Here is a 20,033-nt window from a genome sequence, read left to right on the forward strand (position 1 = left end):
AAAGCATGTTGAATTTTAATGACAATAATAGAGTTTTCGGTGTGGATCAAATATAGAGTTTAGGTATGCTAGATGAGAAGATTTGAAATTTTAGTACGTTGACAATGGAAAAGGAAAGGTTTGGAGGAATAAAAAGGAAAACTATAATAGCATATGAAAATAGACACTACACACTTTCTTCAATCTTGAACATCATTTTAAAGCTAAATTATACACAACTTCCTAAATGTTCTCTAGACACATAGGATATAGATTTTAGAATCAACTACCTTTAGGCTAAAATTTACTTTGATGCCCATATCCTTTACCGAAGACTCTTTGGAATATACTTCTTTGAAGTGATGGCCCCATACTCCTTGTTTACTTCAAATTTGGCAAGAGGCTATCAAGATCATTCATTATAAGGATAATGCATTATTTATGTTTACACCACTCGAGGTTATAGATACGTCATGCTAGCAAGTTCATAGATAAAAATGAGACATGCTAATCTCCCAGAAAAAAAGCACCAAAGACAAATTAAAGTCGTCAAACTTTTTTTTCCAGTTTCATGAAAGCACATGAAATTTTTCCAATTTTTTTTACAGTTTTGACTACAAACTATGTAGAAGACATTGAAACTTTCAAGAAACATCCATGATGTTGCATCTGATAAAATGACAAATCACAATTCAAAGGAAAATAAAAATTGATAGGAAGCAGTTTTAAAATAATTATCTTCAATTTTAAAGAATTCTTCCACATTCTATGGAAGCATAAACTTGGACAGCCCCAATTAAAAATTCAAGATTGAACAAGGATGTTGTCCTTCGATTCGTACTTCTCTAATTTTAAGCCAAACTGTGGCGATCCAAACTCACAAATAAACACGGCACTTGAGCTACTTCTCTGATTTTAAGCCGAACTGTGGCGATCCAAACTCACAAATAAACACGACACGTGAGCAAATCCTCAATTCGAGGACAAAAATGAAAAACACTATTTTGAATCCAATTAAAAATATTTTTACACAATTTCAAAAAATCCGCCACATTCTATAGAGCACAAATTTGTAGAACCCAGAAAGAAAAGAAACTAAGGGAGGGGTCCCATGGGAGGGGCTTGGGCTCTATTTTTGTGGAGCGGGTGGCTCCATGATACCTTTTTAGGTGGGGGCTAAAGGGTTAATTGGAATCTTTTCCTATAGGAGCCTCGAATTTTCAGCCCTCTCAATTTGAGCGGGTGAAAAAGGGGTGGGACTGAATTTAGGCCCACCAGCTTAAGGAGGAATTATGTCATTTATCAACAATCTACACTTTATTTCCCCACCAAAATGAATTCCCACCAAACAAATTTATGAATAAATTTAATTTTTTTTTAAAAAATTCATGAAACAAAAACTTCCCATTTTTTTTTTCCACATATAAATCCATCGGACCACTTCCTTTTTAAATATCCTTAAAAATACTCAACAACACCGCATGCGAGTGCCCATAGGACCCAGCCTAAGAGAAGATTATGTATTCATCCTTCTCTGGTTAAAATCCGAACTGGTGATTCAAAACCAAATCTACATCTCCAATCCCAACTCCCACATGCAATTCTTTGGAAAATTCATTCTGCGTCTTTACGTTGGGGGCACTTTTGCACTTCCCCATGCATTTGCAGCCCACAGCCTGAATTGCACATCCCATACCAGATTTCTGTATGCTTTCCTCGAAAGCAGCCAGCAATTGCTCAGACCCTAATTTCTTGCACTTTCCTCCCATACAAACCTGCACCTGCCGCTGTAAATCCCCTGCAATCTCCACCCCGCTGAGCCCCAATGTTTCCTTAGTCTCTGCAAATTCCTGATCCAATCCTCCTATAGTAAGAGGGTTTTCCAACATTTTAGCAGGCGTGACGTCAATGCAAACTGCCTGTTCAGGAATCCGATTCTTCCGGAGATCCGCAATATTGATCTGCTCGCAATCACTGTCACTCGATTCAGAGGACGATGAAGAACTTCCTTCACACTTCCTCTGTTCCATCTTTTGAGCCTTTGCCGCCGCTTTCTGCAATTTCTTTTCCTTCTTCCTCTGTTTTTTCTCCGCTTTCTCTTGTTCTAATTGAGTCATCAAAACCTCCAGAGCTTCCTGCAAATCAGTACAATAATCAATCAATATTACGCCAGGATTTCATTGAAAGGTTAAAGAGAATCTGTTACAGAAACTTAACAAATTACTGAGAAATTTAGGGAAAGAGAAGTTCAAATTACCGAGAAAATTTGTTGCCTGACTTGTTCTACCAGAGGTTTCTCCGCATCTCCGCTCTCCGAAATCTTATTCGACAGAGCCGCAAGATCCATGGAAACTAATTCCAGAAGCTTCGTCGCTCTCTTCTCTGATAAAGCTCCATCGTGCAGAGCAGAGAGACCCTTGAGCTTTTGTTTTTCCAATTTAATCTTCTTTCCGCAGTACACCTTGAGAGCTCCAGCATAATATTGCAAATGACTCCGATCATGATACACAGAATTCATTGCAAGCCGTCTCGAAGAAAAATTTCCCCAATTAGTTGCAGGATTACTACTGCCTGCCATTGCTAACCTGTTGGCAGCCATGGTAGAACAATCCATCTGAAAAAAATTTCAAATACACCGAGAAATGCAATTGAAATCCAAAGAAAACACTAATTGAAATCAAAGAATTTTGACTGCGAAAGAGGCGTTTCCTTTTCGCTCAATGGTCTGCAGAGGCGTCTCGGAATGTTCAACAATTCATGTCCGGCGCCATGGAATATAAATATGGAAGCAGTATTCGCTCAGTGGGCTTTTTCCACCGCTTACGTGGCAATACTTGGCGACATTTCATTGGCTATTTGTGAAGTTGTGTATAGCTGGCCCAATGAGGACGGACGCCTAATGCAAACTCGTGAGGACATGCATCGAACACAATTAAACTTGTGCCATGCTGCACCAGGCTCGCTCCCGACTGCTTCCTACGCCGTTCGATCAAGACAAGTCCCATCCGACGGTTAAACAAGATGCCAGATCAGCGCACAGATGCTTCCCTGTCTGAAGCGAAATTTATATAAACCCAAAAAGCACGATGGAAATTCGTTTAGCGGTGAACATGAGAGCCTGTGGCCCACCCGCAAGTGGAATATGCCATGCCACGTGTAATATCCATTCGATCCGATTGTCTTCCTTTATTCTTTGCGTACAAACATTTCCCTTGCTTTTTTTTTACGCCAAACTTGGTTGGAACATGTGGTGATGTACAAGACAAGTAATGAACATCAGCTTTCTTTCTGTTTATCGGAAGTGTACTATTAAATTAGATGTGATTATTTAAAAGTGTATATTTTCATAGAGCTTAACTATTTCTAAACTACAAGTGATTATTTTAAGAATATACTTTTGAATAAGAAGATAGTTTTGGGTTATTTTATTTTAATTTAAGCTTGCATGCAGTTTCCTAAATCGTTTTGAAATGTAATCAATATTATTTGAGTTATATAGTATATTTTTATATTGGTTAACTTCTAAATTAGAAGTGATTATTTTTAAAATATAATTTCAAATTAGAATTTTTTTTTATTAATTTATTTTAATTTAAGATTGCATGCAATTTTTAAAAATCATTTTCAAATGTAATCAATAATACCAATATAATTTGAGTTATATATTAAAGATGTGTTGTAAATATTATTTTATTAGTGAAATTATTTGCAACATATAATAATATAATAATATATTATAGTTTCATAATTATATTGGAGATTAAAAATTAGCCTTCCTAAAGGCTACATTTTATAATGATGATTATTCACAATTTAAATTAGATGATTTTTAAATATGAGTAAATGGAAATAATATTGAAAATATGGATCGACTCTAAATTATATTATAGAACACATTATTTAGACATTCACTTGCTCACATCACATATTTAATTTCTTTATGAATGCAAAAATATATTTAACCACTTTTATATGGTCCAGTCTTTCCAATAGTCCTCTTATTGTTATGATTTAATTTTACAATTTAAACCTTCAAAATATTCAAGACTTGATTTCTTTTTATGTTAAAACAAACAAAAATACTTTACTCTTTTTTAAAAAAAATTGAAAAAAATCTTTAATGAGGTACAAAAGAAAGAGCAAAAAATATGCTCCTAGATAAGAAAGAAAATCACCAGTTCACTACTAGAACCAACAAAATGGTTCTTGTACAAAAGTGAAGGACTACAAAGATTCAAAGAAGATGCAAAAACAACATTACATAATAATAATCTTTAATTGTAACAAGAAGCATGAACATCAACATCAAGTTTTGAACTTCAATAACCATTGCAATTGCCTAGAGCACATAGTGTCTTTATCATGAAGTTGAAGAACTTGGTATTTGATTGCATCCAACAACTTACTAGCTCTCACACATTCCTTGGGTACACCCTGCAGCTATGAGCATAAATACACAAGTTGAAATATAATGTTAGAATAAAACTAAAACATTTGTGCTTCCTCATGAATAATCTGGTTTGGAAAAATTCCCAAACAATGACTTTTTCATATATGAAGTAAAATAATCTGTCTCATTGAGTCAACCACAACATTCTTATGAAGGCCAAACTCCAAAATAGCTTGTCACCAACTTATAGCATGACCAAAAATAGCAAGAAGGTATTTAAATACCACATTCCATATTTTCATAGCCCATGAGCAATCCCAAAAAATGTGTTTCAGACTTTCCCTTTTATAACAAAACGAACATCTAAGTGGTTGAACTTTCATAGCTTTCAATCTTTCATCCATTGGTAATTCATAATGCAATAGTTTCCAAGTCAAAATCTAAGTGGTAGCCTCTTATTTGGACTTCCAAACTTGAGCACTAAGTTTTCATGAAGTCTTCTCTTTAATTTTACAAATCCATTTCAAATTCAATCTTGGATTTAATAACAATGAAGGAAGAAACTTCAAGTACACTTGCTTCAATGGGAAGTTGAAAAAATGATATTTAGATAGCCATAACCAGTCCTTAAAAATTTATAATGAAGAGGAGTGCAAATCTTCATCAAAATCTCACTAGACACCAAAGATTTGACAAATATAAGAAAGCCTTTATAATTGTTGGTTAAGCCAAAATTAGTTTTTATAGTATGCCAAGTTGTCTAGTCTAGAATACTTAAATCACAGATGTCTCCAAACTGTCGAACACCTTTTCTAAAGAGATAGAAGGCTTGTCCTGGGAATGCTATAGCTAAGGGTTGGTCTTGGTACTGAACTAACTTGTTCCACCAAATGGATGAAGATCCAAAGCTGAAACCATGTTGCAATGAATTACATTTGCAAATTGCCAAGTTGTCCAAACAAATTGTAAAGGGAAAGAAGCTTTGAGCCTAGAAAATGAAGCAAGAAAATTCTTATATAACAAATCAACTAATTGTCATCCCCCTTTGTAAGAAGCCATTAAGATATGACGAGAAACTAAAAATTTCCAATTTTCATCCCCAGATACCATCCGCATAATCCATTTTGCTGATAAACAAACCCCTTGAGTTTTTGGATCTAATAAACCTAATCCTCCTTTAGCTTTGAATTAAATTCAATGTAGCCATGGAGTGGAATTAAAACCAACAAAACCATTCCAGTTGGCCCATAAGAAATTGCAGATTATTTTAATCAAATCATCATAACACTTATTAGAGGGCATCCAACAAGATGAGTAATACACATGAGAAGCAAGAAATATTTGATTCACAACTTAGAATCTTCTTGGCTAAAGACAAATATTTATCACCTCAGGTGTAGAGTTTGTTTTTCAACTTATTGAGGTACCAACTCCACATATCAGAAAGAGAAACACCAAGCCCAAAAGGGATACCCAAGTATTAGGAGAGTTGATCATGCTTGATTTGTTTCCACTCTTTGGGTATCCAGGAATGAATAGGATCAACACACACCATAAGAAATTCAATTTTATTATGTAATAACTTTGAACACAAGACTGCAAAGTACATATTAAGGACCCCCATAACATAATTAATTTCCTTCTCATTGTTATGATGGAAGAGCATACTATTATCAACAAAGTGGGTGGTAAGAATCATAGTATCATTAAGAAAAGACACACCCTTGATCAATCATTTGGTTGTATTTTTGCAACAAGTATCCAAGAGCATATGTAGTAAGAACATAGAGGAAGTGAGACAAAGGACAACCTTGTCTCATAGACCTATCCAATGGAAAAGAATTTGTCAATGACTTGTTAATAACCAACTATACATTAGCATTACTAAATAGAATATGTACATGCCTATTGATCTCATTGTGGTTTTGACATATATGAGTGACAATACAAAGTCATTTCTTAACAGTACTTAATATATGTTGAGCACAAGTTCTCAGATAATGCATACTAAGCAAAATATATAGTATGTGTCAAGCAGATAGTTAATGCCAAGTCACTCCTGTGATGAGCTAGTTAATACATGTCGAGTGATTCAGAAGCCGAGTGAACAATGGATACCGAGTCATTTAGAGGATGATTTACAACATTGAAGATCTAGTGGATGCCAAGCATCAGAGGCTTCAAATGCCAAGTAAAAAGTTCTGGACATAGTTGTTTGTAATGGCACAAACTCCTATGTAAACCATTTTTGAGCCGACTTAAGGATTTTTATGTGATTCTAGATGATAAGAACAAATCTATATTGAGAATCACTATGTAGTACTAGTTGTGAGCCCACAATAGTGGGTTACACTTTTTTGCCTAAACTGACACTGAACTCTGAATTTTCAAGAAAACTTTCACTTTAAAATGCAAATTCCCGTTTAATGGTTAGGAATTTGAAGATGAAGGAAACTAGAGTCTTTTAGAATTTTGTGTCTAGATTATAAATATATTTGTTTTAATTTTTTTAAATATTGAATTTATTGAATTATTTTTTCTCCTACGAAAATTGGTATGATATTAAAACCCTGATTTTTAAAGAATGACACTATTTTTGACACACATAACTTTTTTTCTACAATAGATATCAATGTGATTCTTTCGAATTTAGTTTGTTAACATCCATACCTAAATTTTAGAGTTGGTCTTATATTTTTATCATTAGTATTTCATATTTTATTGTAGTTTAAAGTTGGCATAACACTAATTTAGACATACGTGGCTTCTGACACATGTAACTTATTATATATTTATCCAATTTCAAAAAAAAAAATTGATTGAAAGGTGACTCAAATACAGAGACAATACTTATTTTTCAAAATTTTTATTATTTTATTTACTATTTTTCCATGAACCTCGAATATCTCAGTTTATTTTTTATAATAAACCTTATTCAATTCACGTTAAAAAATATATACCTAAAATTTTTGAAAAGGACCAAATTCATAGTCATTAGAAAGCTAGTTCAGAGTACTTTAGTCATGCAAAGTTTTAGGTCTTCAATGCTCCATTTGAACCTGGTAATTCAGCTCCGAAGAAAGGAAATCACTGAAAAAACTTCAAACTATTCATATAACCTTCTATCTAGCTAGTTTTGATAGAAACTTAGTTTCTATCAATTTTTTTTTGAACTTTCAATAGAAACTAAATCACATAGTTTCTATCGAAACTATGGGCAGTTTGACCGCACAGTTAACAAACCTTCCATAGTTTCGATTGAAACTAAGGAAAGATAGTGTGGGATCGTGCCTAGTCCACCCCTACTAGGGGTGTTTCTCTAGTCAGCCCCTAGGGGTTTTTCCCTAGTCAGCTAATAAGGTTGTTTTTTTAAAGAAAAAAAACTTATATAAATATGAGTTTCATTTTTTTCAATTTACATTTCTGTGAAATCAAGTTATTGGCTTTTGAATTGGGAAGAAAGAAATATTTGAAAAACTTTAACCTATTTTCGAATTTTGGAGGAAGAATTTACGAAATGGGCAATACAGATAAAAGAGCAAGTAAATATGCACAAAGAAGAACTAAGGAACAAGAAGATGAAAATCGTCGAAAAACACTAGCAAGATACTATCTTAGATCAGGTACACATGCACAATATTTTTTCCAATGTATTTAATTAGTTTATTTAGTTAGGATTATGGTTTAAATCCAATTAGGAATATGATATTTATCTTAAATTAGCATTACTATTAACTTAATGTTAAGAGTTTATTTGAAATTATGTTCATATTTAGGCCATTAGGGTTTATTCAATTATCCATATTTAGTCCTTAGGGTAAATATTACATTATGAATAAATTTAAATTATGAATTTATTTAGCACAGGAATTACCTTGTTTTATTCAATTATGTTAATAATTTATAGTCCATTAAGGTTTATTAGATTATTATTAAATTTAAATAAATGAATTTATTTAGGACGTAGTCAACCAGGACAACCTACTAACATTGGAGAAGGTTCATCCCAAGTTCAAATAGGTACATGTGCATCTCTTGCAAGTATATAATATAGATCTCTCTAGATTTCTAGGTCTCTATCAAACTTTATATCTTTAATTTTTAAATTTAGCGAGCGATATTTCCCCTTATAAACTTGATTTTATTTGTTATCTCATGCACATGCAACTCTAGTAGATGATGAAAATGTTGGACATGAGGAAATTGAAGATGAAGCAATGGATATTGAAGAAGGACCATCTGAAGGTTAGATATTTTAATCAAGTACATAATATTTCACTCAAGTAAAAAATGTATATATGTATACATATATGTCCCCTAAAGAGATTGTATCTTAAGACTTTTTTTCATTTTTTCTTGTGCAACCCGAGATCAAACAACAAATGAGAATGTTAATCTAGCTCAAAGATTGAAGAGAAAAATTAATCATAGAAACATAGATCATTTAATTGAAATGGATGTGGAAAAATTGAGAGAATATGCTAATCAACCTACACATACTACAAAGAGGAAATTGAATAAAAAGTCTAAAGACATAATTGCACAATTTGAGAATCTATCAATAGTGGAGAAAACTCAACTATTATCAATTTCACTTCTTAAAGATGAATTAAAAGAGCCACTGAGACTATTGGGTATAGATACAAGTATAAAAAAGAGGAGGACTTCTAAACTAGAAAAAGATATTGTTGAAAGTGTTAAGGAAGGGTTACATTCCATTGGGAAAAAAACTAGATCTGCAGATAAATCCATTGCACGAAGAGTGATACTGACATCTATTTTAAATAAGAAAACATCCCAAAATAGATAGATCTCTTCATTATCATCTCATTTCAGGTATAGTCAAAAGACAGTACTACATTATTTGAAAAGGAGAAACAAATTGAATGATAGTACATTAGAAGGCAATTGGGAACTAATGTGTAGAGCTCCTCGATCTGAGAGGATTGGGGAAATAGTTAAGAACTTAGTTATTCAATTTTGGATTGATAATACTCATCCTTCACCAAATAGAAGAGGTATCATCAAGCAAAGGATTGGGCCTAAGAAATATATTCAACACACAAAACATTGGTTGGATGTCACTCAACATGAATTGTATCTCTCATTTTGTAATTTAAATCCTAACATAAAGATTGGATAAACAATGTTTGAAAGATTGAAGCCCTATTTTGTGAAGATAAATAAATCTTTTGAAACATGTTCTCAATATCATGTTGAATTTGATCTATACTATGAAGGGTTTCGAAAGATGATAGAAGAAAGTGGTGGAACTTCTCAAAATACTTTTCCTAAACAACTAAGTCAATTCATAACATCAATCTTATGTGACAAACCAAATGATTGTGCAATAGGTGAAATAGATTGCATAAGAGGAACTTGTGAAATATGTGGTAACTTGACTAAATTTATTTTGAGAGAAGAAGATACTAATATGACAAGGATGGTAAAATTTAAGAGATATAAGTACATAAAGTCAGAAATAAAAGTTGGAAAAGAATCAACAAGGTTAGAATATGTAGAGGATGAGATATCGGCTGGAGAATTTATGTGAAATTTTCATAAATTGATTCAACCATATATACACCATGCATTTTTTGCTAAGTGGCAAGCAGAACATTTTCAAACACTAAGAGAAACTTTCCCACTTGGAACAATTCTATTTATTGTTGACTTTGCAGAGAATTACTCTTTCGTATCTCAAAAACAACTTCAAGTAGAATAATACTATATAGAGTAGGTTACTATTATGGTTCAAGTTTCTTATCGACATGCACAAATTGATTTGGATGGTGTGGAAAGTACAAATCAAGCACGAGTCATTAAAAAAGAGTATCACTTTTACATTAGTGATGACAAAGAACATGACACACATTTTGTGGAACATTGTTTTAAGACATTTTTTGAATATTTGAAAAACAAAAACATTAAAATAGAAAAACATTTTGTATGGTCAGATGGATTTGCAATACAATTTAAATCAGCCATACCATTTTATGCATTATGTAGATATCATCGATACCTTAATATACCACACATTTGGAGTTTTTTTTGAGAGTGGACATGGAAAGGGTGAGCATGATGGTGCAAGAGCTTGTATCAAACATGCTTTAAGAAAGTATCAAATGGACTATAAAGAATATCAAATTAATAATGCTCATGATGTGGTTGAGTGGTGCAAAACACATTTTTCGATGCCAACAAATATAGATAACACATCATCACAAGCGGATTGAGTCATACCATTTAGAGTGTTTTGGGAGGTATCAAGTATATATAAATTATTATTTTTAAATTGAATCTTAAATTTATATTTAATATGTTACCTTAGGTGATCTCTAACTAAATTATCGACCTTGTGTACATTCAGGTGTTGATAGAAGATCAATGCATGCATGCAATAGAGTAGAGAAGACACAATCTTTGCATTCAATTATGAGTACAAATAGTAATGTGCGGTCATTGTACACAAGAGAATACTCATGTTTTTGTCTTGATTGTATTGATGAAGACTATGATGGTTGCATTAATCAAGAACGTGGATATGTGGGTGAATGGACTTTGGTGCCACTAGATGTTATTAATACGAATGAGTTCAAGGACGAAAACTATGATGATATTCCACTGATTTCTAGTGATTATAACCCTATTTCAGGATTGATCAGAGTTGGTATGTATGAACTATATATATACCTGGATCATGTACATGTATAAATTTTTCATAATTTTGGTTAATTTTTATTATATATATGTACTTATGTACATGCCATGTATCTAGAATTTTGACATATATAAATTTGTGTACGAAATGTTTTTGCAGTCATGGCAGAATCGAAAAATGTAGAAGGTGTTAGGTATTATTTATTACGTTGCACCATGGAAAGAGAGAAGCTAACAAAGATTGAAATAAGTGATGAAATTGTTTTTCCCATAGGTTAGTATATAGTTGAATTATGTAAATGTATGTCAAGTATCTATGTTTTTTATGAATTCAAATTCTTTGAGTTAAATTCAAGATTGATGTATTTTTTAAATGTGTACATGTGCAGGTTCTATTGTTGTACAGGGAACATATTTGAAGCAAAGAAAAGTACTTAAAAATGGGATTCATTTCACCGATTATCAACCTAAAAATAAGGTATATCAATATAGTAACCATGTTATTGCCACTGGTCTAACTCATCATCTAGTCAAAGGACCTGGAATACGTAAGTGGAGGCTCCATATTGATGATCATGAGAAAATATTAAATGTTATCCAAGAATGAGCTAATCCACTTGATATGATATAGAAACAACTCCTAATTTGAAATGTAATTCAAGAACAATTTGAAATTTGGTTGAACAATCATTTGATCAATTCGAGATTTGGTGGAATAACTAATTTTCTAAATTGAACTTTTACTCTTTCATTTTTATTTCAATGTCTTGAATTCAAATTGTCATAAAGTAACTAATTATAGAAATTATGAACTTATATGTATGTGTGTACACTAATTACCTGACATGTGCACCTTGAGGGAAAGAAATTCAAACACCAGTTTTCTTAAGGGGATGAAATTAGGGGTCTATAAAATTAATTATATTGAACTTTCTATTTCATTTAACTTGTCAATTTTAGGACACATGTACGCTTTCAATTTAACTAATTAGGACATGTGCTTTCAATTTTAGGACATGTGAGATTTTGATTTAACTAATTACTTGACATGTGAGCTTTCAAGTTCAATTTGTGATTTGTTTAACTAAATTTTGAACATGTACATGTTTTAAGTTGGACTTGAATTAGAACATTGGGCTTAAGGGGATAAATTTCTAGGATATGTGTACAAATTAAAATTTCTCTATGATTAAAATTTGAAATGTAACTCAAGAACAATTTGAAATTTGGTTCAAACTATTTGAAATTTGGTTGAACAATCATTTGATCAATTTGAAATTTGGTGGAATAACTAATTTTCTAAATTGAACTTTTCTCTTTCATTTTTAACTCAATGTCTTGAATTAAAATTGTCATAAAGTAACTAATTATAGAAATTATGAACTTATATGTATGTGTGTACACTAATTACTTGACATGTCCAGGTCTTGAGGGAAAGAAATTCAAACACCACTTTTCTTAAGGGGATGAAATTAGGGGTCTGTAAAATTAATTATATTTAACTTTCTATTTCATTTAACTTGTCAATTTTAGGACACATGTACGCTTTCAATTTAACTAATTAGGATATGTGCTTTCAATTTTAGGACATTTGAGCTTTCGATTTAACTAATTACTTGACATGTGAGCTTCCAAGTTCAAATTGTGATTTGTTTAACTAAATTTTGAACATGTACATGTTTTAAGTTGGACTTGAATTAGAACATTGGGCTTAAGGGGATAAAATTCTAGGATATGTGTACAAATAAAAGGGATGAGTTCTATAGATTTACTCAAGTTAGGAATTATGTACAACTAATTACCTGATACTTTAACATTTAATACATGATATATTACTAGACATTTAAATTACATGAACTATTTATATATATATATCTAAATTTAATCAATATATTACATGTGTATATATCTAAATAAATTACTTACATATCTTCTAGAAACAATTTATAATATACTAGATCTAAATCTATAATGTATTAGATTCCACAACATAATGTAACATGTATCAATCATCTCAAGAAAAAATTACAAAAACATGTATCTATCTAAAGATCTATCAAAAAATAATATCAAATATAAATAGCATGCACACATGTAGACATGTAGATCTAGGTACATCTATATCAAATCAAATATAAATATAACATGCATGTGTGTATATAAAGTGTCTATCTAATATATGAATGTCTCTCTGGATGCAAGTCTAGAACAAATCATCTAGATAAAAAAAACTATAGATCATCAGGTGTAGGACTATCATCACCATGCCTCCTCACAATGCAATCTGAAGACTGACTATCAAGGTGCTCACTAGGATGTGCTGACCCTTATATATAAATTCAAGAGAAAGTGATATCAATACATACATACATTTAATCAAGAGAAAGTGATATTGAAATACATGTACACATAATCAAAACATAAATATAAACATTACCTATCCACTACTGACATCATCTAATGAGTCTCAATGACGTACACGATCTAGCATCAAAGCTGGAGTAAAAAGAGGCATGTCCCCTACATTACATGTGCACGTGCAACACATCAAATTAAAATTTCTCTATGATTACAAATCTACGTGCATGATATACATACATGTGCACGCATGCACATGTGTAAATTAAATTAGTTTCAAATGATTGAAATTTTAACATGAACAAAAAAAAATTACTTGTGTAGATGGTGGCATCTGATAATACTTAGACTGCCTAGCATCGATCGTGTCCACTAATGCATCCAGATTTCATTATGTTGCATCAAGGTCCATCTCTACATCTATGCAAGCCCCATGACTAGTGACTGGCACACATCCTAATAATGATGAGCCAAGTGGACTATGTAGATGAGATGACATAGAAGTAGAATCATCACGTGTCAACAAGTCCATCCATCTTGTGGTCGACAAGCTCAAATCAACATCAATAAGGCCCACATCTAAACTCTGAGCCTGACCTGTAACACTGGCTGAAGGGTCTATGGTATGTATATGTCTCTCTGGAGGAAAAGAGTGGTCAGTAGGTGGATCATCATGTGCACTACCACCATGACCACTACCTGATCGATGAGAGAAATATGGCTGAGGATGTGTCCTAGTACTACCATGGAAATGATCTTGAACATCTGATATGGGTATGCCAAGATGCTTTGATACAAATCTATATGTATCTAATAGATCCTTAGCCAGACCAATCATAGTATCTCCTTCCAAAACTCTAGTGAGACCCTCTAAGCTAGCCACTGAAGGGATGCCTACTACACTATACAAGCCTCCTAAAGATGAAGCATAGGATGATGATCTAGAATGTCGATGAGACATCAAATACTAACCAACCTCATCACTTGAAATAGATTTGATAGCTGCTACATTCTCTCCAACTCCCTGAATGACCCCACATAACTGAGTGCTACGCATGGCCTCATTAGTCGATGGACCTAACATAGGGGAAATAGTAGGTGCCCTCTCTCTGACAATCGATCTATGTGCCAGTGGGGGATGAACTGGCTTCCTATCAACCAGTCTACCATGCCCCTATCCTAAATGTCCTGGTAAATATGTGTAGTTCACCGCCTAGCATAAGCAAACCTCTACATAAAGTTGTTAGGCAAAATAGAGTGGAATTTGGTCATTATTTGGATAACGACCATGGGCAGAAAGGAAGTGTGGGTATATCAATGTAGCCATCTGTGGATCTATACACTTAAGGGGAGAATACCCCTTCACATACTTTTGTGAAAGATAATGAGGGAAACATTCCCTCTTCAGGACATCTTTGGGCACTAAGCCCTACACCTGCTAGAGTGAAAGACCAGAGGAGACCTCTCATCTCTTACGATCAAGGATAGTTTTTATAGTCTATGCAAAATATGGGGTAGCACCATGAATCTCATCTTGAATAAATGTCAGGCTATGTAAGATACTCTAGCATGTACCACTATAGACACTAGAGCATGTGCCACTAGTCAGGGATTCCTGAAGTCTATGAATCTCCTGGTTAGTGTGATCATAGAGCTCCTAAGGTGGGATAGGTAGCTAATCATGGGGGGCATGATGCTGCTAAGGGGGGATAGGCTAATGCTCAAGGCCCAGGATAGGCTGGTCAAGGGGGATAGACGGTTATTGATCAGCCATGTGTCAATGTATGTAGGTGCATGTATAATGTGTAAACCTGAAAATTAAAATTAAAATGTATGACATTTAATAAACTTGAAATTTATATTAACATACATGTATAATTTGACAAAATTTAAAAACAATCTAAATTGTTTTAATAAAATTAAACATGTGTACATGTGTACATATATATAAAAGTCCTTAAACATAAATGAACATGTACCTTAAAAAAACTAAATTTTAAAACACACATGTTGTTATATATAATGTTTGTAACTCAAGGACCTTTTAAGAACTATGTGTACACGTTATATTTATAGAAGTTAGATTGAATGTTCAAATGTTTTAGATATATGTGTGCACATAAACTTGTCAAGTGTAATTTAGGTCCATGAATTAAATATGCATATATATGTATATATAGATATATGCATATACATATGATATGTATATTTGGACATATCATGTGTGTGTATATGTGCATATGCACATATACACACACATGATATGTGCAAATATACATATCATGTGTATATGCATATAGATCTATATATACATATATATATGCATATGTGTGTGTGTGTGTGTGTGTGTGTGTGTGTGTGTGTGTGTGTGTGTGTGTGTGTGTGTGTGCATACTAGGATAAAGTTTAGGTTTAGGGTTTTGCATTGAGGTTATGGCGTGGTTGTTTAAATCATGGTTAGCAAATTAGAGTTAAAAGTTGGAATAAAAATATAGTTAGGTTTGGGGTTTGGGGATGGCTAGCATAAGTGTTACTACTAATATTAAGCTTTAGGGTCAAGGTCAGGTTTAACATCATGATTAAGGTTTGGGTTAGGTTTTGTATTAGTGATATAGTTAGGTTTAGAATTATTCTTAGGTAAGAGAAATAATTTTCTTAGGATTATTATTAGCGTAACTTTGGTTATGATTAAGATTGTAGTTAAGGTCAAGGTTTATGGTTAAGGCTATAATAAAGGCCAGTGTTAGGATTCATATAATGCACCATGTAGGGTTAGAGTTATGGCTTTATTAGGGATAGGGTTATGATTAGTGTTTATATTATCTCTTAGTTAGGGAGAGAATTAGAATTTGGTTGGGTTGAGATTTAGATATAGTTTGAAAATATTATTTGAGGTTGAGGTTAGGGTTTACATCATGGTTGGTCATGAATAGGGTTTAGGTTAAAATGACATACCTAGGTTTTATGTTTGGGTTATGGCTAGGCTCAACGTTAGGCTTTATGGTTGAGGTTTAAAACCATGGTATGGGTTTGGATTAGTGATATATAGTTAATTTTAGCATCATCTTAGGTTAGAGAAATAATTAGATTGGGGTTTTAAAAAATTAGGGTTAGCATTTCAGTTATGATTAGAATTGGAGTAAAGCTTATAGTTGAAGTTAGAATTAGTGTTAGAGATTTTTTTAAAGGTCATGGTTATGGCTAGTTTTAGAGTTTAGATTAGGTAAAATAGTTAGAGTGTAGTTAGGGTTTATTTATGGTTAAGGTTAGACTGAGGGTTAGGATAAATATTATAGTAAGGGTCTAGAGTTGAGGTTAGGATTTGTTTCATACTTAATGTTAACATTAGATTTTTTGATGAAAATATAGTTATATATAGGGCCATCCTTAGGTTAGAAATATAGTTATAGTTAGGGTTAGGGTTAGGTTTTAGGATATGGTTAAAATTAATGTTATGATTAGGAAAATGATTTAGTGTTATGGTTGGAATTACGGTGAGTGATAGCATTAGGATATATACATATATATGCATATACACACATGTGATATGTGCAAATATACATATCATGTGTATATGCATATACATATCATACATATATATGCATATATATGCATTTATATACACATGATACATGTGTATACACACACACACACACACACACACACACACACACACACACACACACACACACACACACACACACACACACACATACACATAAATGTGCATACATAAAAAATAATAAAATATACAAAGAAACATATATTTAAATATTAAAAACACATAAATTTCAACTGAAACAACATAAGAAGGGAAAAAATAAGTATTTTGTACCTTTTTCAGATGGTTGATGGGATGGATGCCAGTCACTCCTCTTGTTTCGATCAAAAAAATGATTGGACAATAGCTTGGGCCCACTTTTATTTGGAGAATTCAATTTTTTAAAATGTCCTTTTTTTAGTTTTGATCAAAACTAATAACCTACGCACGGTTTCCTAACCGCTCGTGGGTTATGCTTAGTTTCGATCGAAACTAAGCACGTAGTTTCAATCGAAACTACAAAATGCTTTATAGTTTTGATAGAAAATTTTAATTTTTGTTTCTATTGAAACTCTTTTGACAATTTTTCCCATCCACACTTTTTTGGAGGGATTTCTTCCTCCAAAAAAGTGTGACCCACTATTGTGGGTTCACCCAGTACATGCAACCAATCAGATGAAGGGATGAATTAAGTGTTGATCTTAGATTGGTTTTAACAAGTGAGTGTCAACACACTTAAGTTATATACTTATTTCATGCCAAACAAGTAGTACATGCTGAGCACAACATGTATATTATAAAGCATGTCGAGTCCATAGTGAGTGTCGAGCCACTCATATGCCGAGTCACTCAAGTGCCAAGCAGATAATGTATGTCGACTAATACAAGAGCCAAGTAAGCAATGCATGCCATGTAATACAGATGCCGAGTCATAGTATAGAGATTAGCATATGCCAAGCATTAGAGACTTCATATGCCAAGTGACACAGTTTTGACATAATTGTTTGTAAAGGCACAAACAACTATGTAAATTGTTTTTGAGCCAACCTAAGATTGAATTACGATATTTTGGAGATAAGGATGAATCTCAAGTTGGATTGCCAATGCAATTACATGGAGCCAATCAAAAAATGGAAAGGATTAGGTGATAAAATGGATGAATCATAGCCCCCTAAGTCACCTAAGTCTTCTTAAGGAGGAAAAACCCTAACCTCTCTAAGGAGTGTGTAAGGTGTTGAAGGAAAAAATATAGTAGTTTGTATGCACACATATGGAGTTCATGTTGGCTAAGGAGTTATTAAGTAAGATTAAATTGTAGAATCAGTTAGAGCAAAACAAAGGAAAGAGAAGAGGATATAAAAAAGAGTCATTTGATCAAGAAGGATCAAGAATACATTAGTTTAGAGGTGAATTGTTTTCTGACAATCAAGTGCTAACTGCAAGATCAATGCTAAGACATTCTAATAGGTGATTTTAGTCAAAATATCTTAATAGAGTAGTCCTAACAGGCTATATAGAAATCCTCTAACAAGGTGCTTACTTAATTGTGAGTTGAAGTCCTTAAGTAAGGAACACTTCTAATAGGGTGTTGAAATCCTCTAACAGGGTGAAACCTAATAGTCTTTGTAAGCCTTTAGTAGGGTAAACCTTTCACAAGGTAGATCATATCTCATGGTCAAAATATTGTAACCTTAATTAGATACACTTTATTACTATATTAGTGAATATTTGTGGGTGTCATACCCACCCCAATTTTACCTTCTCATTGGAAGGTTTCTGGGTAATCATATCTAGTGTCATATGTGTGTGAATGTTTACTTGATTATGTACATGCTTTACATGGAATTTTAGTTTACTCATTGAATGTATGAGATGGATGTGTGGTCAAAGTTTTATGGGTCCAAGTTTAAATTATTGATTCACCCCCCCCTCAGAATTTTACCTTTCCTATTGTAATTCTAACAATTGGTATCAGAGCCTTGCTCTCTAAAAGAGAAGCTTTGCAACTTTGAGGAAAGATCTTGAAATAGAATTATACAAGTTGGGAAAGATTATTGAGAATCAGGGAATTGAAATACAACTCATTATACATCAACTAGATAAAGCAAGAGAAGAACTAAAGAAATCTTTGAAGAGAAGGAAATAAATTGCTATTGTGGAGAATGACACACAATACAAAGAGATGGACACTACTAAGCTATTTGCAAACAGAGACTCTAATGAATTTGATGAAACAGTTGCAAATCTAATGGAAAAGAATAAAGCTCAAGCTGATGAAATCAGAAATCTCAAGTTAAAGAAAGAATTCCAAGTCATACTACTATGTGAGGTGACTAAAAAAAAGAAGAAAGCCATAGAAGACAAAGCCATGATTGAAGAAGACAAAAGAATTTTGGCCAATGGACTAGAAGAGAAGTCAATAGAGCTAACCAAGATTTCCAACATGCAATTGGATACTCTAATTCAAATGATGAATGCCAACTATGAATTGAATGTCAAAGACATTGAGAAAACAACATTGAAGTTGTGGAATGAACAACTACAAAGTGAACTAAAGAGGGAAAAGGAATTTTCTCAAAGTTTCAACAAACCAAATGAAGCCATTAAATACTTTGAGCAATTATTGAGATCTCTTATATGCAATAATGATACATCTGGACTGGGATACACAAGCAATGAAGAAGGAGAGTCATCCAAAAGTGCTGAAGAATGGAACAAAAAAGGTAAGAACTCCAAATCTACTTGTCATAATTGTGGTAAGAAAAGAAATAATACTAATGTGTGTAGGAGAAAGACTATAAATCAAAGTGTCAAGCACAAGAGCATGGTTCACTATCATAAGTGCAACAAACAAGGCTATCAGACACATGAATGTAGGACCAAGACCATGCACACACAAATATTTAAAGGATATTTTTACAACTATCAAAAGTATGGACATAGAGCTTTTGAATGCAGATCCAAACCCATGTGGTCATCAAACAAGAAAAAAAAGGTAAGGAATAATGACAACTCTTATAACTAGGATTATAATACAAGGTATAGATGTCATTATTATCAAGATTATGGACATTTTCCTAATAATTGTATTAGAACACACTTTAGA

At 32.7% G+C, this 20,033-nt stretch overlaps 1 protein-coding gene across 1 annotated transcript; it reads right to left on the minus strand.

Moving 5' to 3' along the window:
- Positions 1-969: 969 nt before the first annotated feature.
- LOC149571951 (diacylglycerol O-acyltransferase 3-1-like) lies at positions 970-2,727 on the minus strand. Its single transcript, XM_089813346.1, has 2 exons — positions 2,237-2,727; positions 970-2,114 (listed from the first exon to the last, which is right to left on the minus strand). Exons 1-2 carry the CDS (start codon positions 2,591-2,593, stop codon positions 1,518-1,520), a joined length of 954 nt encoding a protein of 317 aa, XP_089669472.1. The 5' UTR covers positions 2,594-2,727; the 3' UTR covers positions 970-1,517.
- Between the last annotated feature and the right edge of the window lie 17,306 nt (positions 2,728-20,033).

This window comes from Cupressus sempervirens, chromosome 2 (genome assembly GCF_028749045.1).
Source record: "Cupressus sempervirens isolate cs-2001-9-10 chromosome 2, ASM2874904v1, whole genome shotgun sequence".
Lineage (NCBI taxonomy): Eukaryota > Viridiplantae > Streptophyta > Pinopsida > Cupressales > Cupressaceae > Cupressus > Cupressus sempervirens.

What these genes read in the sequence shown, in the direction of transcription:
- LOC149571951 (XM_089813346.1), bottom strand. Translation starts at nt 2,593, where the DNA reads ATGGATTGTTCTACCATGGCTGCCAACAGGTTAGCAATGGCAGGCAGT. An exon ending in TCAGGCAACAAATTTTCTCG is followed by an intron (nt 2,115 to 2,236) that starts GTAATTTGAACT and finishes ACTGATTTGCAG; the next exon opens with GAAGCTCTGGAGGTTTTGAT.